The sequence below is a fragment of the Chaetura pelagica genome, unplaced genomic scaffold, assembly GCF_000747805.2.
Source record: "Chaetura pelagica isolate M959 unplaced genomic scaffold, ChaPel_1.0 scaffold68, whole genome shotgun sequence".
Taxonomy (NCBI): Eukaryota; Metazoa; Chordata; class Aves; order Apodiformes; family Apodidae; genus Chaetura; species Chaetura pelagica.
In genome coordinates this window covers 2,371,014-2,397,149 of record NW_009954407.1, presented here as the reverse complement: position 1 = coordinate 2,397,149, position 26,136 = coordinate 2,371,014, and the positions used below count along the sequence as shown (strand labels likewise).

The 26,136-nt window shown below is 38.5% G+C and overlaps 1 protein-coding gene across 1 annotated transcript in view; it reads right to left on the bottom strand.

Annotated features, from left to right (window-relative positions):
• The window catches only part of CFTR (cystic fibrosis transmembrane conductance regulator (ATP-binding cassette sub-family C, member 7)), an 89,387-nt gene that overhangs the window by 59,914 nt on the left and 3,337 nt on the right, over positions 1-26,136 (bottom strand). Inside the window, exons 2-8 of the mRNA XM_010004326.1 lie at positions 15,787-15,955; positions 14,394-14,505; positions 7,412-7,627; positions 6,433-6,522; positions 4,916-5,079; positions 4,312-4,437; positions 401-647 (exon numbers count right to left, since the gene is read on the bottom strand). Coding sequence (XP_010002628.1) covers positions 401-647; positions 4,312-4,437; positions 4,916-5,079; positions 6,433-6,522; positions 7,412-7,627; positions 14,394-14,505; positions 15,787-15,955 — 1,124 coding nt within the window. The remainder of the gene's footprint in view (positions 1-400; positions 648-4,311; positions 4,438-4,915; positions 5,080-6,432; positions 6,523-7,411; positions 7,628-14,393; positions 14,506-15,786; positions 15,956-26,136) is intronic.

Genomic DNA, 26,136 nt, shown 5'->3' with positions numbered 1-26,136 from the left:
AAGCTAGGAAAACAGAAGATCTGTGACTGCAATAACTGGAATCTGTGCTGTATAAAACATGTACTAATTTTGCACTTCCTTTTCTGAAGGAAAGCACCACAACTCATTATTTATTTGTATTTAGTTCATCATTCTGCAATGAGAAGAAATAACTAAATCCCACTGTTTCAGAAAAAGCAACATGGAGGTAGCATAAGACTCCTGTGGTTATGCTGCCTGGGGAACCATATGACAGTATCAAGATTTATAATGACATTTCATGGTGTGTAGTCAAAGCAACATATAGTATAATTGGAAAGTCTGCACAAGTGGTGCGCGCTTGTGTTGATCAACTGAGAAGATAACATGCTATGAAGAATTAGCTTACGTACTTGGGAAGATTTTAGTGTATGTACCCTACCTGTATTTTGTTTATTGCTCCAATAGAGTCATACCAGGTCTGTACAGACCCAGGAAACTGCCTGGTCACTGTCATTCGAAGAACAATGCAGAAGGAAATGGTAGTAAATATTTTTCGGAGAATAATTCCTTTAATCACAGCATATGGAAGCACAGCTAAAAATACCACAAAAAAGCCTGAAAAGAAGAAGGCTGAGCTGTTGAAATATCTCACATAAGCAGCTTTTCGTGTTAGCTTCAGTTCAGTTCTGTCAAAAAAACAAACACAAATAATTACTACAGGATTCTACAGTTTACATCCTACAAATATTTTGGATGGAACTGCTGGCAAAAAATTAACTCAGAAAGTCAGTCATCCTTGTTTTTTCTACAATTGCGGCTAAAAAGCAAGATTCAAAACAATTTTTGGATGAAAAATGATCTGAGCCAAATTTTGCAAACAACATTCAGAGATGTCAGACAAAATAACAATTATCTAAGTCATTATCTATGTACCTCACCAACCACAAGCCTCTACAATTCTTGACAAAACCATCCTTAAGCATCTAATGCTCTTGTATATTACTTACTCCTAGAAGCATCATTCCATACTCATCTGGCCATCTAGATACACAACTCCCCCAGGAGGAAGATACTTTGAAATGCCAGATTTGCTCTACATGACCATAAAAATAATAAAAAAAGAACATTCCACAATCTGATTATAGCACCGTTTCCTTTTACAGAGCATTCTACTAACATCTTCACCCATAAAGTAAGGTATTGGTTAATCTCAGCTTGAAGAGGTATAAGGCAGGGAGTCTGCTCTCCACCTTTCTTTCTCCACAGAACCTCAGTTTATAGAGTAGCTTATTGACTGCTGTGCAGTCAGGAATGCAGCTGGTCATTATTCTTAGCTGCTTCCACAATGTCTATGCATCTTACAACAAGTTATTAAATAAAAGAAAAATAATCCAGGGAGCGTAATTCATTTTCTGAGTCAACAGCCCTAATTCACAGTGCTGAAATTTTCTGTTGATTGCTCTCTCATTTTGACCTCATTCACTTCACATTCCCCAGGTGCCTTGCAGCTCAGCTTTGCCTGAACAGAGGCACATCTGCTGCAGTGAAGAGCAATTGTTCTGCTGTAAGAGCAATTAACTGGGGTTAGAGATGGAGCTAGACCCCAAGGTGCCCGTTCACTGGACGAGTGCTCTAGCAACCAGGAATCTGTGCAAAAGTTCACAGTAACACATAATGTGGCAAGGCTGAGCACCATAATTTTTATGTGTTTTCTGGTATTGGACCAGTTTCTGCATGCAAAGCCCATCCAGAATTTTTTAACTGTGTGGAACCTCCTTCCAGCTCCACACTACGCATGCATGAGACTTCCACATGCATCCAGCATCTTACCTACTTTTGTCAGCCAAAAGGTTCTTAGAAGTCCCTGACAGAAAACCTAGGCTCAGCCATTTTTGGAGCAGGTGCCTGGCATTTCTTGTTAAGGTTGTATTTCACAAGAGGCCTGAGAAAGTAGCCAGGCATACAGGTCACCACCAATGTAGTAGCCACTGACCCAGAGAAAGGCCCTTGTAAGTCCCTCCAGAGCTTGTATGAGACTGTGGGTGGCAGCACTGATTAGGAATTTGTAGGTTTGATGCTTGTCTAGTTCCACACAAATGCGTGGGTAGAAGATAGCTAAAATCCCCCTGGGTGCTGAAGCACAAAGCCACTACCCTAAAGAGGGAGAGTCAAAGCACTAACTCTTTTCAGTATGGTTCTGAGTACCAGCCACAAGCTATCTCAGCCACAAACAAGTTTTCCAGAGGTGAGCCTGTGTTAAACAGGTTGAGAACTCTGTAAATTAGGCAATCATTTAAGACAGGTCTTGTTGATTAATTTTGAGAGAGATGTAAGGGACACTATGAACCTCATACATCTACAGAATGTTGACCACTGTATGTTTGTATTAGAAGTGATGCTGCAGGAATCAGTACAAATATGTGAGCTGGAGATCCTTTGCTTTGTATAAACATGTATCTTCTACTGATTAAGTATAGACAATGCCAGCCTTGAACTTCATCTTCTGCAGTGCATTGGTTCAAGGGAACAGTTTGGTGGTGCGTTTTTTTTACTTCTCTGAATACACTGAATAGACCAGAGGAGCCCATAGTGTTTATTTAGACACCTGTTACAAACAGTTATCAGTGCAGACTTCAAGAGGCCACACAGGTCCCTCTGAACTGTGAAAATTCCTTGGGGGAGTTTTCCTGCAGCAGTGTCACACCTGCAGGATGGCAAGCCCTGGCAGCTCAAGTCTACCAGTGTAAGGGCACAGGTCTATCCAATTCTTAGAGCTGATTAAACTGACATCAGAAAATGCCAGCATGCAGAAGCAGTTTGGCAAGAACTGAGTTATAATGCACTGTTGCGAAAATACAGGCATGGCTTCATGCACAAGGTCTCGTTTCCTATCAGCTTGACAAGCCAACTGACTGGGAGGCCCTGCAGTGCTGGCTCAGCAAGCAAAATTCAACTGAAACTCTGTTATTCCTGGTTGACCAGCTCTGGTGGTGTCTCACAAAGTGAACTGTTGGATCAGTCAAACAATACGGTATTTTGTTGCAGAGAATTAGGAGAGATACTTGGATTGTGCAACATGGCTAGCATTCTTTTTAAAAATAAATCCATGTATAATATAATTGACATTTATTCCAGCATTACAAAATTCAGTATAAATTATTGTAGCAAATATAAATCACAAAATGACAGTCCTTTTTCCAGGTTTCTGTGACAATTTTGTGGACTAAAATTAGCTTATCTCAATTCTACAGGATTTGTTCACAAGGTGTGGTCTCAAATTTCCTACAAGCAATACATGTGACTAGTGACACCAGAGGAATCCTAACCTGGTTCCGTTCTTGAGCTGGAACTCCCAGCCTAGATTCAGACTGAGTTTTCTCTGATTGTTTATAGTAAATCATTACACATTTGGAGATCTTCCTCATTCTAAAAGTTAAAAACACTGCACTTTCCCTGGATTGTCTTTCAGAAAGCAGCTGAACAAGAAGTGTTTGTGTAATAATATAGTTTAATCTCTTTTATTTACATGATAATATGACACTTGTGTTTATTTTATTTTCATTTATTTTCCCAATCACACACCTGGCACAGATTTTTAATTCTCTGTAAAGAACTAAACAAACACAAGGTGCACATGAAGCACAGCTTTGGTTCAGTGTCACTCATCAATCATTATATCACTTCTGCCTTCCCCCACAACTCTCTCATGGTAATGAAGACCTCATAGCTCTCAGCTAACTAAGATCAGCTCTTTCTCCTCCTTTCTTCTTCAGGTCTGCCACTTCCAATCCAATCTCAATATTAATTAAAGCATTATACAAGACTATCTATAGACAGTAAATGTTAATGTAATTGTGCAGTATGAATACATGAAGATGCACTACTTTAATCCTTTCACAGGCTGCATGTAACATTTAAAACCTGCTTTATTGCATTTCTCAGAAAATGGCTGCAGAGGACTTATACTGTTTCCTCCACCACAGAATAGGAAAGTCTGTAAGGCCTTAAATAACTGTCACAAAAGGGCTTTTTATTGTAAGATGAGGATAGGGCTGGCCAGAAACAAACACAGATGCCACAATTGTTTTACCTGCACAAGCTAACCACTGAAATATCATTATAACAAATGAGGAAGCAAATAAAAAAATTAAAATCCTCACCTCCATAGTGAACTTGACAAATTGGGAAAAAATCCAAGCTGCAGTGTGGGAATGCACAGTTAGTTCATGAAGGATTAATATTTGTTTGCTTTACTTCCTAACTCACAAGATCACAGATGGTGTTCATAGCCACCTAATTTATTTTATTCTGAGCACATAAAAATTTTGACTAACAAATGAGAACACTTACTCACGGATGTTTTCAATCATTTTTTCCATTGCATCTTCCCAACAATAGGCTTTAACTGACTGTATATTTTCAATTATTTCTGAGGTGATGACAAGTCTCTCATTGATCTTTCCTGCCCTCTTATTCCTAAAAAGTAAAAGGGCAGTAGGTAAATCCTCCTCGTTTTCATCTTTTTCATATAGTTAGTTTGTATCCCATTATATCTTATGTAAGCACTTCCCATATATGCCTACACTTAAAATGTTTATTTTAACAGAATTTTTATGAAGAATATGAAAAGAATTGTTAGCAAGCTAGTAACTGTTTTACAAAGGAGAAAATACAAGCTCTAAAAAGAATTAATCAAGTCATTAACAAGGAGTTTTAATTCTACAAAGCATTATCACTATTTACTGCATGTTAGACCTTTCATTTTGTTACGTTTAGACAGCTGCTGCTAAATAAGTAAAGGCTTGTCCATGACTCTCCCAACACAGCCCACACTCTTTAGATTCCTCTTTTGTAATAATGTCAGAACTAGAAACCCTTAATCAAGTGGTATAAACTTCTTAAACCAACATGTTTCAGGAAAATATATTGAAATATTTTTAAACACTTTTGTCACCTGTATTTCATCATCATTTGTCCCAGCCAGGCTTGGAAAAAGGCCAAGACTATTAGAAATGCAAGTCCAGAAAATGCAGAAGCTTCTAACATATCCCAGAGCAGTCCCATGAGCAGTGCCACTTGTAAAGGTGCAATCCATACAAAATGAGCCAGAGCAAGACCCTGTGGAAGCCCAAAGCAGAAAATGATAACAATACAAGTTACAGATGTGTTCTGAAACCTACATGAGAAGGAAGGAGCCATTAAAATGACACTTTGAAAAATGTAATGAAGAATCGTGCAAATACTTCCAGTAGTAAAACAAGTTTATAAAGAAGGATTTGTGATCCTGAGCACATAGCATTCTGGATGTTAATTATGATGACAGTGCAGCAATACATATACATTCCACACCTAAACTAAACTTGATTTTTGTAAGGCAAAGTTCAGACTGCAATTGTCTCTTCACTATGTATATGCACAAAGAAAAATGCCAGCTTTGTAAAAGTAAACAGAAATTGCCATCCGAAGCTGGCAAGTACACAGGAGAATCTTCTGAGAGTGATTTAATCTCATACAGGAGGTATTATTTTGCTGAAAAGATGACTGTTGTATGAACACAACCAATTTAAATAAAGATTGCTGCCTACGTCAGTCATGCTCCTTCACATTGGATAGATTTTGGACAGAATCCTGTGATGAAGCTGCACAGGGTTCTGTGTTACTGCAGCTATGTTGCCGCGACGATAGGGCACTTGCCTGAGCTTGTTGAGTGCTAGCTGACATTGCTTTATATAGTAATACAGTGCTTAAAGTAAATACATCCTACAGTTCCAGCTATATGTCTACAGTCTCTCTGACCTTGCTTCTTTCACAGGAAGCAAACCTCATACTATTAATGGGCCAATTAAACACACACAGTAAACAGAAGTTCATGGAGTCTCCACTCCCCAAAGCCATTAGCAGGTATTTACCTCTATGACTTTAATGAAACAGAAGTTTTACAAGAGACTCTGAAAGTATTGTATAAGATGGATGTGTTGGAATGATTCCTAATAAAGTCTTACATCAAGACTTACACAAGATTTTTAGGAGAGTGGGTAATAGTAGCAATAGGATGCTGAACATCATCGCTTGGTCAATGGCAGGAACAGAATGGCTCGCCTCAGTAAAAAGGTATGGTGGGTCAGGAAAAGAGGATGGAAGGACTGAACCAGCAAGTTCTGACCTTTATGAAACCAACTGCATAACCTAGAGGTGGCCTGGCAGGTTCTCACTGGACTGTGGAACAAGCATGTTTTTATAGTGTAATTTGTTTTCAGGTTTCCTCTACTAAGCAGCACAGGAGATAAAGGATGTCATAAGTACCAGAACAAGCACTTCCATGACCACGTGCCAACACATTTTCATAAGCTAGTGATTCAGTTTATATATGCAACATGCACTCAGTGCAGCCTGTCATTTATGCTCCTTCCTCCCTTAATAGTTGTCATGAACAGCTTGAAGTATTGCATTTTTATCTGATGGATCACCTACCTCATCAAATTTGTTCAGATTGTTGGAAAGAAGACTGACCAATTGTCCAGTACTTATTTTATCTAGAACTCTGCTTGACAGTTTTAATATCTGCAAAAGAAAAAAAGACCACAGACAAATAGCCATGTAACTCATCCCCATAGAACAGAATAAATACAGATAAAAATAACATGCAGTATAAACAACAATTCACTTATCTGCTTGTGCTATAAAGAATGTCTCATTAAACTTGTTATTTATGTCACTTGAATTTAATGTAGCCATTAAATTGCTTTACAAATATTGATTTATCGACTTAGTCCTTGCTTTCTGTTGCATATTTTATGTATATAGATATATATGCAAATGCAAGTTTTAATTAAATATGCTTGCTGTGTGCTGCTGTGCATCCTTGAAAGTCTCCTGCTGTGCCTGTCTTGACAAATATTTTTGAAAGACATTTTCACAGTGAGCTTTATACTGGAGTGCCTAAAATGTTTGTTTAAATTAGCTGCTTTCTCTATTGGTAAAGCCATACACCTTTTTTAATCTTTGGATTTGTGAACATGTGATGAGACAGTACCTAGAGATCTGTCACAGTGTCATTCAAATTGAATCCCTTCTACGTTATATTTACTTTTTAAATCTTCACCTCTAATCCTTTTTTGAAAATAGTCTTTGCCCACCAGCATGTGTTATACTCCCTTTGTGATACACGTGCATAACAGGAGCACAGTGGTAGAACAATTAAGGCATCTCACCACATACCCAGCAAGTCTGAATTCACAGAGGCTGACTTCTGTCAAACCAGCTGTAGTAGAGTATTTAATTTTTAGACTTAGGAAGTGGAGAGCTGTCAGAAACTGATGTTAGCCACATTATTCTCTTGTGCACTTTGTGTATCTTGACTAACAAAACTATCAGTCTTTCAACAAACTGGCCTAAAAGTTACAAGGGTTACAGACAGAGGTTTGGCTGTGAATGTAATAGAAACACTTGCCTTCTTATAAATCAAGCTAAACATTGCTATCCTCATTTGCATTCCAATATGATGAAGACCAAATATGGCAGGGTGTATTAGCAGTGTTCTCACAAGGAAGAGAAGGCACAAGCCAATGCCCAGGTAGTAGGCTATAGATCTTTCATCAGAGTTGTCTGGATCATAGGAAGCTATTATTCTTCCCAACAGCAAGGGTTGCACAGATTTGGTGACTTCCTGCAGATGAAAACAACAGAAAAGTAAGTTTGGTCAGTAGTTTTTTCATTTGTTTCAAAATGGTTAACATTTTAATTTAAAGTCTCACCAACTGAGACTTACAGCTTTATATCTTAAATAAGGAAGCCAGCTCTGTTTGCTGTGCAAACCACAGAAAGTTGCAGTAATTGCACAGAAGAACAGACAAGAACAGTGCGGTCTTAATCTGTGATGCTCCTGCAACTCCACCAAAGCAAATCTAGTTTTTATTGTTTTCTACAAAAGCGACAACTGAGATTAGCTTCCAAATTTACTTTTCAGAGTTTTGGATTAGCCACATCATATGACTGAATCCAGTTTAGCAGGCTGGATCTCTGTTTTGGCTCCTATGGAACAGTTCTCACATGCACTTTACACATCACAGGAAAACTCAGAGCTCCTGAAATGAACACCAACAAAACAGCACAGTGAGAACACAGATGAAACATAAAGTAAATCAAAATAGCAACAGAATAAAAGTATAAACAATTTGCATCATCCAACCCAACAGCTCTTGACATTGTATCCAGGGTTGTAACAAAAGCAGGTTGACAGGGTGTAAATGGTGAGGAAGGCAGGTTTAATGAAAGCCTTAGAGAGAAACCAGTCTTTCCTGTGTTGGCAGTCCCAGCACTACCTATCCTGGGATAAGCATCATGGTAGGAGTAGAAGAAGGAGAGGAAAAAGTGGCAGTATCAAAGGCTGAACTGCAAGATATCCAAATGACCCGCTATGGTCCTGGCTTCAGTCTGCTATTATATTTGTCCTCAGCTTCCTTTTCTGTTGTAATTAAACCCCACTAGTGGTTCATCATCTTTGCCTTCCATTTCCCCTCACACCCCCATCGTTCTCATACTTTCACCCCTATAACCTCGCCCTTTTTCATCTCTGCCTCTTTCTCCCTCTTTCTTTCCTCAATCCTTCCCCAAGAACTTCAAAAATCATCATTGTGCTGCAGTATGAAACTCACTACATCTTCTGCATGAGCTTCTGAAGGGTATGAAGCATGTATGTGCTCCTTTGCTCCATTGTTACATTCACTGAAATACTTAGTGGTAAGAACTTGTATGCACTCTCCTTAGCCTTCTTTCTGTTGCATCTCAGCAGAAAACACCTGCTACTTCAAAAACAGCAACAAACTACTGAATTATGTTTTGTATGATGCATTAAATTCTTCCAAAAGTTTATTAGTACTGTCTTCCAGCTGAAAACCACAGAAACCACCAAACAGAGACTCCAAGAGAAGCAAGCTAGTCAAGTTCAGCTGTAATTAACATTTTACGGTGATAAACAGATTGGGAAAATATCCTTTAATTATTTTTTCCTTGTCCTTTGGGTTCCTTTTGGTCTCATACAGGTACTCTTATGCCAAGTATTTCTACAACCTGTACTGTAACCCCTTTTGAATGTCACTGTTGGTCGAACGGATATTCATCATTCATTTTTTTCATAGAAGAGATTAAATCTTACATCTCAAATAGCATATCTGTGCGATGCACTATATTTCCCCACTTAAACACAACTCTGCCCCAATACAAATGCTGTAAACCTAGAATCAGCTTTGACAAAGACTTCAGTGTTATTAGTAGGCAAAGGGAGGAGTGTTTATTAAAACACACATGACCCCAGGCAGCTGTGCTTAGACCATATGCATCCCAAAGTAGCAAACCAAAACTCCCCAAAACTCACAAAATACAAAACAGTCACCTCTCAAGGGCAATGTGGTGCTTTCATACTCTCAGAGATTACAAGATAAGCTTTTATATATAGCTTTAAATAGCAAGTTGGGGTTTTTTTGTACTTACTTTTATTCCAGTGAAAATGCCACACTCTTGCTTCTGTGTTTGTTGTGACCATAAAGGTATTGCGTACATGCCTAGCTCGTTAGAAAAAGAGGTGATTTGCAGACTAAGGGTACTCTAATGGCTGGCAATAAGTCAAAAATCATGTGCTGTCTCATGAAACCTAAAAATCCATTGGTTTACAGTGGAGATTCATCAGCTTACTTATCAAAGATATTACTATCTAGTCTATATACAAATGAAAGCGGAACTACCTGTTATTATTTTTCCCCCTTGTAACCTCAAAATTACCCACTGATCCAAACAAGGATAACCAAACTGATTAGAAAGAGCAAAGGTCTGGAGAGAAATGAGAGTATGACAAAGAATACTGTGCTAATCTGACCTACTATGACTATTCTTACACAATGAAATCTTTTTATGTTACGTGTATCCCCCATATGCTCAATCGCTCTGCATTTGAAGACAATAATGCACATCTCTATCTTGGCATACACCCAAGAAGTGCTTCAGGACTTTCATATCCCTCCCTGCCTCCTCACTCACACCCGTGACCTATATGCGAGAACTTCAGGAAATCCTCATTAGGGTCCTTCGGGATATGACACGAAAACCATTCTTAAGTTAATGTTAGCAGCTGCTGTGCCTGAGTGGAAACATACATTTCACGGGGATGAATATAAGAGAAAAATGTAAGTAAAAGCAAACTTATCCTCACAGCAAAGCACTAGATTTGCTAGCCGGTATGATGTTAAAAAGCATGATTTTTATTTCACCATCATACCACCTTTTCTTTAAATTGCAAGACACGTCTGCTGATGAGGTGAAGTGTGGAAGCTGTTTCAAACAGCAGGGGAGCAGATACATTAAGTGCAGTAACTCAACGTGCCTAACATAACACTGTTTATGAGGGAGAGTCATACTCTAGGGGGCCAAAACACAAGTGTCCACCCTGCAATAACATCACTACCCACGGTGCGTGAGGGGAAGGCAGGGATGCAGAAACTACTAGACCTAATGAGAGCAAAGCTGTGATGCTAGTTGCAACAACAACTATACAAACAGCAGGGATGTTAGCAGAGTTTACAACACACTCCAAGAAAGGTGCTGTGAAAACAGCTCAGGGCTTAGACAAGAGAAGAGCTGAAAGGAAAGTGAAGCTCAAAAGAGCACACAACTTGGTTGCACCTATGCCAATACGGCACAACATCCTGGCAAAGCTCCCAGTAATTTCCGTGAGTAGGGCCTGAAAAGAACACCAGCAGCTTCAGCAACGAGTTTTTCCTCTTACAGAATTCAGTAAAATGAGGACTAATGATAATGGAATCAAGAATTTAAACTAAGATTTAATCTTTCCATGTTCATTATGAACGGTGTAGATTTTGTCTCCTAGGTGCTGAATTGCACATCTTTGATTTCTTAAAGAAAATTAAAAAAACCCAACAAAACACACATCCCCCAAAAATCCAACCAAAGAATATGACTTTAAAATCCTGCAGTCTTCTTCTGTCCTCATCTGGTTTAAAATTGTACTCCATTAAAATAGTCCACATGGAAAAATCAATCCTGTACAGTGCCACAAGTGCATGTCCACAAACAATTAACTTGTCTGTACTCTGAGAAAGGAAGTTATCCCCCAAACTGCCTGAAAAAGCCCTCAGACATGGCTTAACTTTTAACAGGAATGCATTACTGTTATAGTTTTGGCTGGCAGACTCCACAGGAACACCTGTAATAGTGTATGGTAGACTAAGTTTGTAGAACTGCTATTTGTTTGGGTTTTTTTAATACAAACTTGATGTGAAAAAGGAATTGCGGCTTGGTGAGGAAAAAGGTTTAATAATTAAAGGCAGTAATGAGATGGAAGAAGCAAATAAAAGACAGAATTGTGTAGAAGTCCACAAAGAAAGAGTATTATCCCAGAGAAGTCGCCAAACAGGGTTATTACACAGCTCCATAGATGCCAAGAGGCCCTGTTAATTGCCATGATTAACTGCCTGAACTGTCTAAAGAAAATTTCTTGAGTCAACAGCTTCCACTCTAGCCACCTTTTCTCCCACAAGCCCTGCACAATGGTCAAACATTCCAGGATTTGACACAGAAAAGCACTCTAGAGTGAGCACAGACAGCACCGTAACCATCATCTCCTCCTTCTATTTCTGCAGCCTTGTGTAGAAGAAGACAAGAACAGCACATCTCTTGGAACCATATCTGCAGCAGTTGTGACTTCAGACTGAAGCAAGTGGCAGAGAGAGGAAACCTGAGGCTCTTCACTAGTAAAAAGAGTCCAGCAAGTTGGAGAGACTTAAACTGGGAGAGAAAGAAGTTGCCTTCAGAGCTAATTTCTTAATTCCTCTACTTTTAACTGGAATTTGAGTATATGCATGTGTGAATGTAACCACAAGAAAGAAACAGAAGGAGCAAGAGACCCCCTTGGCTTAACTGTGAGCTTCTGTCTGCTCAGAAGCAAAACGGAAATGTACCGGAGGTGGAAAAGTGGAACATTACCTGTTGAAAATTACAAGGACATTATCAGAGTATGCAGAGATGCAGCTAGGAAAGTAAAAGCTCAACTTGAGCTGAAATTGGCCAGAGCTGTCAAAAACATCAAGAAAGGGTTATTCAGAAATGTTAACAAGTAGAAAGAGAGAAATAATATTGACCCACTATTAAACAGGAGAGGTGAACTCTTCACCAACAATGCTGAAAAGGCAGAGGTCCTCAATGCCTTCTTCACCTCTGTCTTTACCAGTGCTATTGGGTCCCAGGCCATAGGAACAGAAGTTCAGGTTGATGCAGACACCAACCCGTCATCAGCAAAGGAAGAGTTGGTGTGTCAATTATTACAGGAGCTTGACCCATAGAAACCGATGGGTCTGGATGCCATCTACCCTAGGGTGCAGAGGGAGATGGTTGATGTTGTTGCAAAGCCACTCTCCATGATCTTCAAGAAGTCGTGGAGATTGGGAGAAGACCCTGAAGACTGGAAGAAGGCTAATGTCACCCCCACCTCTAAGGAGGGTTCAAAAGAGGATCCAAGTAATTACAGACCCATTAGCCTCACTTCAGTCCCTGAGGAAGTCATGGAGCAAATCCTTCTGGGGACAGTCACAAGCCAATTGAAGTACATGATTGGGAAAAGCCAACATGGATTTACCAGGGGTAAATTGTGTTTGACAAACCTGATCACCTTCTATGACAAAGTAATCTGCTCGGTTGATGCAGGGCGAGTGGTGGACATCATCTACCTAGACTTCATCTACCTGGACCCTAAATAAATTTACCAAATTTGTGAATTGCAAGATGAGCCTGTCTCTCATGCAGCCATAAACAGGAAGGACTCCACAGAAGTTTATTGAGGTGGAACCATTCCAGCATAAAACTAGCACAAGTCAGGCTCCAAATTCGATGTTTAACCTGAAAAACCTCTTTGACTTGAAACACTGCCTGATCATTAACTTTTCACATTAAAAAGTTTGCTTTTAATGCTGGAAAGTGTGCAGGCATTTAAGGACTTGCGTTTTCATTTTCAGGATATCCTTATTTATGTTTCAAGTGTTTAATGCAAAACTATTAGAACTTGAGGGTATATGTATTGGCATGGTATCACTCAGCATACAGCTGCCATGGCTGCCATAGATCCAATTATGATCTTTCTTCTTCTACCTACTAGAAGATCTACTTAGCCTGAAATTTCTCTTCTACAGAGGAGTCAGTAGCAAAGTTCATGGGAGTGATAACAACTCTCTTCAGTACTCTCCCCTTTCTGCCTGGGAGTTGGGTCATTCTCATAGGCATGAAGGTTTGCATTTCTAGAACTCTACTATTCTCTTAGAATAGTTCCTTGGGATACTCAACACAATGCTGGAAGAAAAGAGAAGTTTGGGGTTCTAACAAGAAATGCAAACCTCTGAGATGCTTTTGGACTATTTTCCATACATTCCCCTTTCTGTTTTCTTATGCCCAATATAGGATCTTGAAAGTACAGCTAAAATAGATCACATTCAACACTAAGGCCAGTGGAATCAGTTCCTCTCTGTACCAGCTTTCCAAAAATCAAAAAACTAGCCTAGAGATTTTTCTCACATCTGAAAACACTATCTGAGTACATTTCACCACTTCAGGCCATATTGGCTATTCTAGCTGCAGTTTCTGATACCATAGCACTTTAAACAGAGAAGCATGAATTTTAGTATCTCACTTTTACTACTAAATTGCAGAAACTTGAAAATGGGATATTTATGTGCATATAGGTTTACAGTAATTTTCAGATTCACAGTCTGGCTATCCAACACATCTAGTGAGACACAATTAATAATAAACTATTATTTCCTAGTGACAGGATTGTCAAACAGGTGGCACTTGGTAAACCAGGGTAATCCTCACTAACATGTTGGAAAGGTGATAAACATAATCAGTTCAGACTTTCACATCAAGTTCTTGATCACAAATTTGGAGCACTAAGAGCACCAAGACCCAAGGATATTTCACATGGTTATTTATGTAGCATTGCTACCATAAATGAAGACAACTTGTTTACTGCATACATAAACCTGAATAAAACATTTAACTGTGAAGATGACTGATAGTCACTCTGACAAAATTGACCAAATCATGTGAAATCGCACTGTTATTTGTTTTAATGCAAGCTTAGAAAATTCCTTAGAAACTTCATAAAAAACATGAGAAAATAATTGCCTTAGTTAGTAGAGAGGTGTATGACCCTAGCACTACCTTCATATTAATAATTTTGAAATGTATGTTTTTAAGATATTTTCAGAAAATACTTTTTTTTTCTATTAAGGTCCCCAAGTATCTCTCTGCATTTATCTTCTTTATAAGCAAAATCTGCAGTTATTCACAGGATTCTGTATTAATTTAGCAATCCCTAAGACCTGGATCAATTTATGGAACACTAAAAGTTTACTGAAGAGAACAAATCTTACCCCTAAATATAATATTAGTCCATAAAACATAAATTTCCAGAAAAAGCATCGTCGAAGAGCATTAATAAGTTTGGGTTTTTTCTTTGAAGTTGCCAGCTCTCTGTCCCACTCTCTGAAAAGGAACCAAAACAAAGGCCATTAAGTTGTGCGAACAAATACATGGGTCTACAGCTCTGACATGTTTCAATTCATTCAAGTATATCCAAGGAGATTTAGCCAAGGTGACAAATGAAAAAAAGCTTTGCAGAGACCCCAAAGACCTGGCCTTCATTGATTTGATAGATCAATAAAAGTTCAAACCTAGTTCAGTCCCATATTTGGCAGTTTTAAATACCCAGCAATACATCACCCGACAGGGAATTAATTCATGAAAAGGTCACATTGTCTGTTTTAAAGAAACCTCCTGTACTTAAGACCAAAGCACAAATAATTGGCAAATAAATGTTTTGGAGCTCATCCATTCTGCAAAAAAGACACCAACAACATAAAAAATGTAACTTTTCTACTGCACAGCATCATTTTTAACCTGTGCTGCTGGGACAATAATTTTTATTTTATAATAAATTCCTGATCAGAAGCAATGCTTTATGCAGAAAGCATAGCATCAGTCGAAGTTCAACTCGCAGATTAAAGTACTCCTAAGCTAACTCAGCTAACTCTCATCTCCATTTTTCAAGCAAATACTAAATAATCAGAATACCACATTTATAAACTCACAAAATGCATAAAGTGTACCAATGTTCTCAATACTTTCCACTAGTTTTGAATATGTATGTCACACAGTAATTAAGTTTAATTGGATCGGCACAACAGTGCAGATGTGAGCTGCCCCAGCCAGGGAAAGCTACACTGGAAGCTGAGGCTGAGGGACTGGACTGACACTTGTAACTGTAAGAGTTCATCTCAAGTGTAGCACAGTTTCAGAACTAGGACCCACTGAAATAGGGTAGAGAAGAGGGGATGTCTAAATGAGGAAAGTCAGGGCATGATTTCTGTAGAAGCAATTAGTCTTTCAATAGGGGTATCAAAGGAAATTAAGAAGTTTATTTAGTTGAAGAAAAAATAAAATCAAGGTTTTAAAAGAATACTTCAGGAAGAAAGAAAAGCAGAATAGGGAACTAACATTGAAATAGTGAGTCTAGCCTCACGAGTCAACAGGGACATGTCACAGGTAGTTCTAAATAGTAATTTAGAGCACCTAGGTGATACATCTGCAATACAGATCCCAGTCAGCTCTGAAAGACAACTCTGCATTGAATGAGAACACACTTGAGCCAGTCAGCGGGTGCAATCAGCTTGCACTAAATGCTATCTTAACATTTTATCCAATACCTTTTTAATGAAAAGTGCAATGTGATTTCTGAAACAAAGTTACTTCATGAATCTTTCATACCTTTCTAGTTTTTCAGACAGATTATCAGCAGAATCCGCAGAAGGGATTTGGTAAATATCTGACAGCTCCAACCGTCGTCTGTAACCCTTTTTCAAAATTGGTTTTGTCCATCTAAGCAAAAACAAACAAAAAAAAATAGTTACAAACCCAGCAGTTTCTGATGTTAACGCTGGAGTTGTATTGTCTCACCCTGAATATTCTGTCAGTTCAGGGGTGGGATCATGCCTCAAACCTCCATTTCAGTCAGCATCAGAAAAATTAACTGTGAACTGAGGCCTTTGTACTGTATTTCCAAATATGTACTAAGATCACATAAATGAATAATAAATCAGAACTATAGTAAATTGGATATATCAGTTTCATTCATATAAAACAGAATATTGTAACATAAATTGAGTGTTCCTTTGACAGATTACATTGCTGTATGCACTAAACAACACACAAACCTTTTGCAGGACTCCTCATAAAACCTTCATTGCATCCATCATATGTAAACATTTTGCATTTCTTTTTTCAAATGTCATGTTTAAAAACGTAATACCAGTTTAAAAGACAAGCTGAATTATAGTAAAGTAGGAAAAAATCCAGTAGGACTACTCTGTAGAGAAAATCTTTATAAGGCCTACAAATCCCCAAGTGCTATCTTGAACAACATTTTGCAGCAGGTCCTGTTTGAAAATCTTTTTGAAAGCATAAGACTAAAACAAAAACATAAAAAAGCAACCCTAAGAACTAATGGTGTATTTTGGAAGTGAGTTTCTACTTTACTGTCCTTGTTCCAAACATTTCCTTGAAAAAACGAAATCCCTGCAAAAGAACTAGCATGTGGTTGATTGCAGTTTGTAAAAAAAACAATACAACATTACTTATGATTATGATAAAAGTTAAAATCTGCAAAACTGCAATACATCAAATCAATAAATCAAAAATGATTTAAGAATTTGTTGTTGTTTTAGTTGTCTTTATAGGCAACAGTTAACAAAACTGCAAAAGAAATGCAAGAACATTTCCCATGGTCACTTAAAAAATACAAACAGCCTATTGGAGATGCTTACCCATATGCCTGTAAGAACATGTATCATACACACAAAGTAATCCACATTCTCAATTGCAGCCTTTGATGGTACAAAGAGGTTGATACAAAGATAAAATAATATCATTAGACACTACACAAGTGCAAAAAGACCTTAGTATTCTTTAAGACTGTGATAAGCAATTCCCAACTTGTCTTGATAGAAGAGAAACACTTTACAGTTTCACACTTTGTATGCTTTGGGAAAACATTTTTCATTGCACTGTTTCCATCCACATGTTTGAATTTATTTATACTTTTGATTAGCACCTACCCTGGCATTTTGCCACTGCCTGAAGTAACAAAACATGACTGCATTTATAAAGTAAGTATAGTGGCAATTTTATCATTTGAAGAAGGCAGCATGCTCAGCAGACCTACTCTGCTCCTAGAAATGTTTATTGTTCTACTCAGTGCTTAACATGGGTCAGCACCAACTAAATTTGTGGTCCATAACCAACACTCTTCTCCCAGTGCAGTCCTTGTCCTCATATCTCCTCTCACGACAGTAGCTGCAACCACAGTAGAAGAACTCCTCCAGCCAGCTAAAGGAGCTGTGCTGACATCTCCCCCCAGGGACTTCCTAGTCTGTAGCCAAGCTCCTACCACAGGCTGCTAGCAGGGCTTGCACAGAGATAGATGTTCATCTCCCAGCTGTGTTGGCCTTGCTCGGAAGCCCCACCCTAATTACATCTGGCCAATCTGCAAGCTGTGCCAAGCAGCTTTGGGTTGAAATGGTAATTGCAGGAGGAGATGGGCCTGCTGTATGTCTGAGGCAGTTTTGAGTTGTACAGTTAAGAACTGTGAGATAGTATATATTTACTGGGAGTCAGCATATATTTAATGAAAAGAAATGTACTAGACCTAGGCTGAGAGATTTGGGGTTGTGGGGAAGAGAAGGCTCCTGGGAGACCTCATAACAGCCTTCCAGTATCTGAAGAGGGCCTACAGAAAAGCTGGGGAGGGACTTTTTACACGGGTTTGTAGGGAGAGGACAAGGGGTAATGTATTAAAACTGGAAAAGGAGAGATTTAGGTTAGACATTAGGAAGAAATTCTTTAGTGGAAGAGTGGTGAGACACTGGAACAGGTTGCCCAGGGAAGTTGTGGAAGCCCCATTCCGGGAAGTGTCCAAGGCCAGGTTGGATGGGGCTTGGTGCACCCTGGTGTAGTGGAAGGTGACCCTGCCCAAGTAGAGGGGTTGGAACTAGATGATCTGTAAAGTCCCTTCCAACTAAAACCATTCCATGATTCTGTGAATACATTAATATCTCTTAAAACCCACCTTTTGCTAGATTCCAAAGCATCCAAGTCACGTTTAATCTCTGGATTATTTGCAAAGATTTGAAATGCAAAATGGCTATACATTTATTTTGACTGGCAATATAATTTGCAGTTATCAGTGTTTCTTTACCAGCAGGTAATGCAGCTCAGTCAGAGTTTGTCAATATACACGCATCTTGTATTTTTTGGCTTCATAGAAACAATTTGCCAGAGTTAATTCTGAGATTTTTTAGTTTTTGTGGTTGCTGAGAATGAGAAATTACTTTTGAAATTAAGAGAGCGAAAAGGAAGGGGAACAGATTGGCTTTACAGCATTACATTAGCAAATGCCACTACAGGCATGCATTTAATGAACTCTTTCACAGAGAAAACTGTAGCGCTGTCAGAATTTTGCCACTAACTAGGCATGTTATTACTGGTACACACACACATGAAACCCAGCAAGGGTTCAAGAGTATGCAGTAGAAGAGAAGAAAAGAAGGAAAACAAGTTCCACTTCTATTATTAATTGCCTGGTAGCAAAAAATAACCTTACAAGCGTGATATATAAATATCATATACATAACATATTGCTTTAAATTCTCTTTTGCAAGATTTCTAATGCCCATTTTGCTGTCAGTCACTTTAGCAATATATAATACATTTCCTACTATGGCTTTTTGTTTCTCCAACATGTTCAGCCTCATCCCACTCCAAGAAATTGTACCACTACGACAGATGTCTTTGGCTTTCCACTGAGTATTAACACAGACTGTTAACTTGTCAATAGGATTTGACTCTCCCTTAAGGCTGCTTTGTATGTCACTGAAGACAGAAAGAGCCTTTGTGTTGCTAAGCTAACTGCCCAGATCTTCCTCCCAGGCTAAGGGATTCCCCAGCTCCATCTGACCCTCTCGATCTTCCAGGAAGCACAGGGCATTGAGACAGTGACAGAGCAGCAGGGCTATGCCATCTGAGATGTAGAAAGTGAAGCTGCTCTCTGCAAGGTACCATTGCAACAGCTGTCCTATGCAAAACATGGCAATACCCACTGAGCAGCACAAAGACAACCATGGCATCACCCACTTGTGCACATAACACATTTCAGCATAGTGCCTGCAGCTCCTAAGGGACTTGGCTTAAATCTTGATGGATACAGAGCAAGGAGACAGCCTCTGGCTTTATCTTATCCCTTCTTTTAACAGTTAAGGGGAGAAAAAATTAATAAATGAGCCATGATTATGATGCTTTGGACCCTAAGTTTTGCAAGGTATTTGTAGAGCCACAAATTCCTATTGACTGCAGTAAAAGACTGAGGTACCATGTATGTCTCAGATATTCCTGAAAGGTCAAACCAAACTGGATTCTATGAGAAGCTCTGCACTCCCGTCCTCTCCCAAAAGACATCCATCTCTCTGGTGGCAGAACAAATTGAAAATTGTTGCTTACTTTATACTGGAGGTGGCAGCTCGACTACACTCGAAAAAGAGTGTTTGCACGACCAGCCCTCTTCTCCCAGCATCCCAGCCATAAAAGGTGACCATAGCTCTGCATGATCCTTGCTATGATACAGGACAAGTCAGCAAGTCCACGGGACTAATTCCTGTACCTTAGTTACTCTCAATAGAATAAGGTTGCAGTTACTTTGTTTCAAACAGTAACCGGCTAAACCAGGACCTTATATATTCTGAAAACAATTTCAAACCTTCATCATTTCTCCCTTTAAAAACAAACAAATCCATCACTCTGAGCTTAATATTTACACAACTATTGCAGACCTTAACAATGGAAGGTAATTGTTTTGGGTTTGTTTATTTGTTTGTTGTTTGTTTTTTTTTCCTAGGTCACTAAAATTGAGATTTCAATGTCTTCACTAATAAACAATTCTTCACTATGAGGAATTATTTGACATGGAAAATATTTAGCTGCAATATCATTGACTCTGCCACCAGCTGTGAGCAGCACCATTTCAAGAATAATCGTGTTCTGCTGAAACCCCAGGATTTCAACAGTGCATCTTAATTGGAATTACTCCACAGCAATTCTTGGGGAAGTCTTGCATTTTTATGCGCAGCTTTCACAAAATGACGCTTACTCAAATTATTATCTAATCTCTAAATGCTTTTTGAGATCCAGATTATTAGCAGAAATTAAATACTTTTTCCTTGCAGTTAGTAAAATGGTCAAAGTATTTCAGAACTAATAAGAGCTATTTTTGAGGAAAAATTAAGTACATTAGGAAGTACGAAGATATTTAAGTACTGTTACATACAAGTATAGAATACATTCTGTCAATTGTTTAGATACCAAAATCAAGTGTAATATATATACTGCAATTTTTTAAACAAAGTTTTCAAAATAACATAGCAGTGATGATGTGCTATGACCAGGGCTTACAATGCTGTTTCTGCACATACCTACAGTGAGACCGACTAGCAAAGAATGCTTCTTCATCTTCACTCTTTTCCTCAGTTATATATCCCATAGAAAGAATAAGAGCAGCATCTTTATTTTGCCTGATCCTTTGAAAGACACTTAAAATGGACAAGGAACATTGCAAAAAGTTTGTATCAGCAAAACTTGAAGTGCTGTGATATTGATGACTGAACTGCATTTAAAAAGCTCCCAGATGTGTCACCTGCCCTAAGGCACAGCCTTTCCTGTGGAGCCAAGACATTAGTATTGCACCAGACCATGTTAAGCACTGCCTTTCAGCATCAATCCCCTCTACCACCCACCTTCTTCCATATCTGACAGACAGCAGGGTTCTGGTTTCAAAAGAAAAACAACGCCATCTCATAATTTGTCTTAAAAGCCTACTTGTTCTCTCCTAATTTGGGGAGCTTCATGACAATGTAGTTTTGGATTAGCTACTTGCTGACTGTGAAATGGGTCAATGCAGATGTTTTGCTTATGTGAGAGGGAGTGATACAATGAACAACACCTGCACAAATTGTACCCCCTCTCTCGTGGAAGGCAGTTGAATTGCATCTACAAGTTTATACAGCAAAATTTTGTAATGTACATCACTGAAGTATTCTTATATGTTACTGTTCAATTTGACCTCATGAGCAAAGATGCAGTATCAGGCTGAGCGAAGGACACAATTTACTCTTATTATTAGACAAGGTATTCCTGTGGCTTCAATTATTTTGGAGTAGGAGTCTCAGCCTCTTTCCTCCAGCTCACTTCAAGTTTCGTATTTTACCTTGGAAATATCAATAGAAGTCAAATTTTCAAAAGGAGTCTAAAACTTACACACACATCTTTGAACCATCTGAGGGCTGACTTTCAGAAGTACAGAAAGCTTGCTGTTTCAAACAGGTCTGAAGGGCTAGCACACCAATGGCTCTCCAAGGACCACTTGTGACAATAGACAAATGACCAGGCAGCCTCACAGGACCAAAATTCATGCTGCAGCTGCATCTGTACTTGGTCATCACTAGCAGCCAGGATTTATGATTACCTGGGATCAGGGAGAGACAGGTCCTCAGGACTAGATCCATAAAGGGCCTTAGGAATATACTATAAGAAATTTGTCTTGCATAAGTGTCTAACCTAGCTGTCCAAGTAACAGTGGGATACCATCACACTGTGCAATTCAACCCACCTGCTCATGGCTGCCAATGTAAACAGAGGCTCCCTACTCAGAAAGGAAAGATGAGCCAGATGTTACAGCTAGGTATTGATAGAGGATGCTTCAAATATATGCTTGATATGACCATTTCCAGACACCTGCCCTCCAGAGTGAAATTTATAGATACGAACAAGGTCTTTAAACTTCCTGTGCAATACCTGGTATTCTTAGGAACTCAAGATAGTTTCTGAAGAAGCTTTGAGGACAAATGTACACATTACATCCCAAACTTTTCCAGCAAAATAGGCACATAAATGGTTCTCTATTCAGGAATCCAAATTCTAAGTACCTTCTCGGTATTAAATCGTGCAAGTGCACAATTTATATAGTGCAAGGGCACTGTCTAGGGCAACACTGACTTTTAATTCCTTTCTCTGAGGCGATTCAAACTGAATCTCAAGAGAATGGCTTTTCAAACAAGAAATTATCCTGGTTAAGGCACTCCCAAAATTGCAATTAAGACTGAATTAAGCTAGAAAGAGTCAAGGAATGACCATGACTGTAGCTCACAGGCTAGGTACTCTCAAAACTTAAGTTCTGGTTATTAACTTCATTAAAAGCACCCTGGGAACAGAAATCAAGACTTGGAAATATTTTTTTTTTACCCAGTAGACTACAGAGTCACTCTTGCTCTTATGCTTTAAAAAGATTAGCTGAGCCAGAGATACAGAACTTAAACACCTTCACTAGCATACACTGGTAACACTGGTCCTACTGCCTAGAAGAGGTGAAGTGTAGAATTGAATTCTTTTTCTTACCCCTCCCAGCACATACACAGCAGAAGAAGGAATCCAGCACTGATCCCCTACATGCTAAATTGTTCTAGGAACCACTGGGAAGCTGAAGAAAAAGGCAGCAGGTTACTTTTTGTCTGGTTTGGAAAGAAAGAAGCAACTAGAGCAGTTCTGATGCACTGAGTCCTTGTGAAGAAGCAGCAAAAAGCTGACTTAGTTTGTATTTCTCATTTGAATTCTGTAATAAATCAGGCACTGAACTAATTGGTCCTCCCAAGACAGCTGTCATATTTGGTACTTGCCAAAGCAAAAGTATATGCTTAGAGAGTTGGACAGGAGCACAGTGATTGCCTTTTGTAAACTTGTATTTGAATATCTACATTTGCATGTAAAAAATAATAATTTTTTTAAAAATCAGACTTCTCCCAAAGTTGTAGCTATTTCTGAAACTCCAGCAAGTACTCTGCGTTCTGGTACTCAGCTAAAAATTGATTAATTCATTAACTTGCCTTAATAAAACCATAAGAATACTTCCTGTTCTCAGTTAATCTACAATAAAAAGTAGGTGATTGCAAAGTACTCTGGCGCTGTTTGCTACAAAACATATGGCCTTGAGCCATATGACCATCTGGCTGCTTCTGCATAAAACTCCATTCTCTTTAAACAAAACAAAAAGTTGTGAAAGTGCACATAAATGTATTGCATATAGTTGGGAACAAAAGGGATCAACTCTAAAAGTATAATAAGGAAAATAAAACAAAACAGGAAAAAAACCCTGAAATCCCAAATAGTTACCATCCAGTGTTTTATAATGGAAGATCTCAGACTGCTTGCCTTCACTTCTCACTTCTTAACCACAAAAATCAGTTTCTAGATTAGAATTGTTCAAATTTTAGGAAGAAAGATTATTTGAATGTCTAAATACTTTCCATCATGACCACCCCAAGCAATTATATTTTTTTGCCCCATCAGTGTGGCTAGTCTTGGAAATCCAACAAAAAGATAAAATTTTCCCTAAGACACTACTCCTTGTATATACGGGATTCTTTCTCACTTTTTGGCATAAAGAATTAAGAAAAAAAATTTAAACAGTATTAAAACATGTATAAATTATTCATTTATGAGCAAGGAGTTCCATTCTTACTTTAACACATGTAAACCTATCCCTCCAGCCCAAATAAGATACACTATGTAGCAATAAAACCTTGCCAGCAGGTTTATAGATATCAGTAACAATATTAAATATTACTATGACATTTATCAGTAAGATTTCCTGAATAACAGCAACTAAAACTTTTGCATCACTTTTGCAAACACAACCTTCAGCTTAATGCCTTATGGTCAGATTGGTACTTCACAATATTGCATAGGAGCCTCCTAGAAAAGTTACTTCACTCCAGCATTCTGCAATGTTGTACTTTAAGGCAACAATTTCATAATAATTGGGAAAAGTAATCTTTTTCCATACACACCTTTCTGGTATGTATTTTTTTTAAAGGAAAAAATTGACTACTTATGACAGATACAATGCCCCTGAGTTCTCTCACACACATTTTCATGGAAGTAAAGCATGTACGAAACTGCAGGCATGTCCTGGAGTGCTTTACTAAATATGATCAGTATCAGAAGCAAATTATGTGTGTAGATTCAGTTAAACACTAACAGATATTCTGACATCTCAGAAAACTTTGTTCCAATCTCTCTCATTAATCACTACTTTGTGAATGTTTCCAGTTGAGTGGACAGGTCTCTTGTAACCAATATGTAGCAAATGTTTCTGACTTTGTGAAGCTCAACACAAATACTATGTCTTAAAGTGTTGTGAATTTTTTATACTTTGATAAATCTTTGATCTGTGCAATTTACCTTTTAATCACCTTTAGTTACCTTTAACTTATCTTCTGGCTTTCACTTTTGTGGCCTGTTCAATTATTTCATATATTTGTCAAGAAATAAAGATATTCATAGTGTATGTGGTAAAACACAAGTAAGCAGAGACACTGTCATTCACAGAAACATCACTCCTAAGAACCATATTGGGCACTTTATACATATACACATATTTTGCTGTTCTGAAACACTGAACTCAATGTTTACATTAATAGCCTGGTTTTTCTATGAAACAATGTTACCATAAAGTTTTGTAAAGAAATGTCACTGCTGTATTCAATATTAAACACCTCTTTAACTTTATATACTTAATTATTATCATTTCAGTTACAATAAGATAGCTGATGCAATATAATGTATCATGCATGATAAGGACAATTCAAATGCCATTTCATTGACTTAAACACTTTGATTTTAGAAGACCAAGTCAGGTCCAAGGACAGTTAAGTAGGCTCCTAAAGAGCATGAACTGCATTTGGTTTCAGCCACAGAAACTTTAAGCAAGGTAGGAATTAGAAATATATTTGCTTTATCTTATTGGGTCTTTTCCTGACACCTTCAGCATCACAGGTTCTAGGAGAGCACTCCTCTCTCTTTACAAGTAAATAATAGTCAACAGAACAAGAGGTAATTAAGTTAATATGCAGCCTTATCACCTATGGATTTGTGTCTTACACTTGACAGGAGCACTGTCTGAAGCTTTTTCTGTGAAGAATTTGTAAAGGCTTACATTCCCATCACCCACACTTCCTGGCACTAACAGCATCTGAGAGCAGGTGTGGCCTCCTTCCCACTGTAGCACCACTGCAGGACAACTCTAGAATTCTCACCTTTACCTTTATGTTTGTAAAACTTCAGGAAAAGGTGACACTTGGGATCCACCCCCGCTATCACATCTGGTTAAAATGAGCCAAAGTAGGTGAGCCAGGCAAATAGAGTGATTCATACAGACCCACTTCCCTTAAGAAACGTTTAAAAAATGTCCAGGCCAACCTGCTGAAAATGAAAGCTATCCCAAAAGGATTAAGAAGAGAGATAAAAGTCTTCAGTTGCTCAGGTAGAGACCTCGTGCTAATGTTAAGGTTTTACCTACATGTTTTCATTTCAGTCACCACGTTCATGTCTTACACAAGATTTCCTCCCTCCCCTCCCTGCGTTGTAAAAGACCCTCAAGTGACAAAAAGGGGAAAAATCACCCTGGTGAAACAGGTGGTGTGTGGGCCAAAGCCTGACAGATTATTTACTCTTTCCAGTTGGCAGTGTCATTTCTAGCAATGTCACATAAAACATGTTCAGGTTTCTATATTGTCTTAAAAAGTACATTATGCCCAGGCATTGGTATTGGCTCCTTCTCTTTTTATTTGAAGTTGTGAGAAAGAAAAGGGGCCAGGGACTTTTCTTTTAAGAGAACACTTTCAAGGCTTACAAGGAACTGTTTCCAGTAAGATCTTACATTACACTCACACACTGAGCTAAACACCCGAAAAGCCAAACAGAAGGAGTCCTTGCTCTGAGAGCATTTCTCCCCTGAACGTCCCCATCGCCCCCCACCCCGCTGTGTTCTTACAGTTTATAGTGAAATAACAGATTAACTAGTTGAGCAATTTACCAAAGGTTGCTCAAATTATGTAATAAATTCATCTGTTCGGGTCCCGCGAGGGTTTATGGCACCTGACAGACAAAGCCCATTCCTGGCGCTAAAACCCCAGCAACAACAACAACAACAACAAAAGATCTCATGGATTCGGCAGCAAG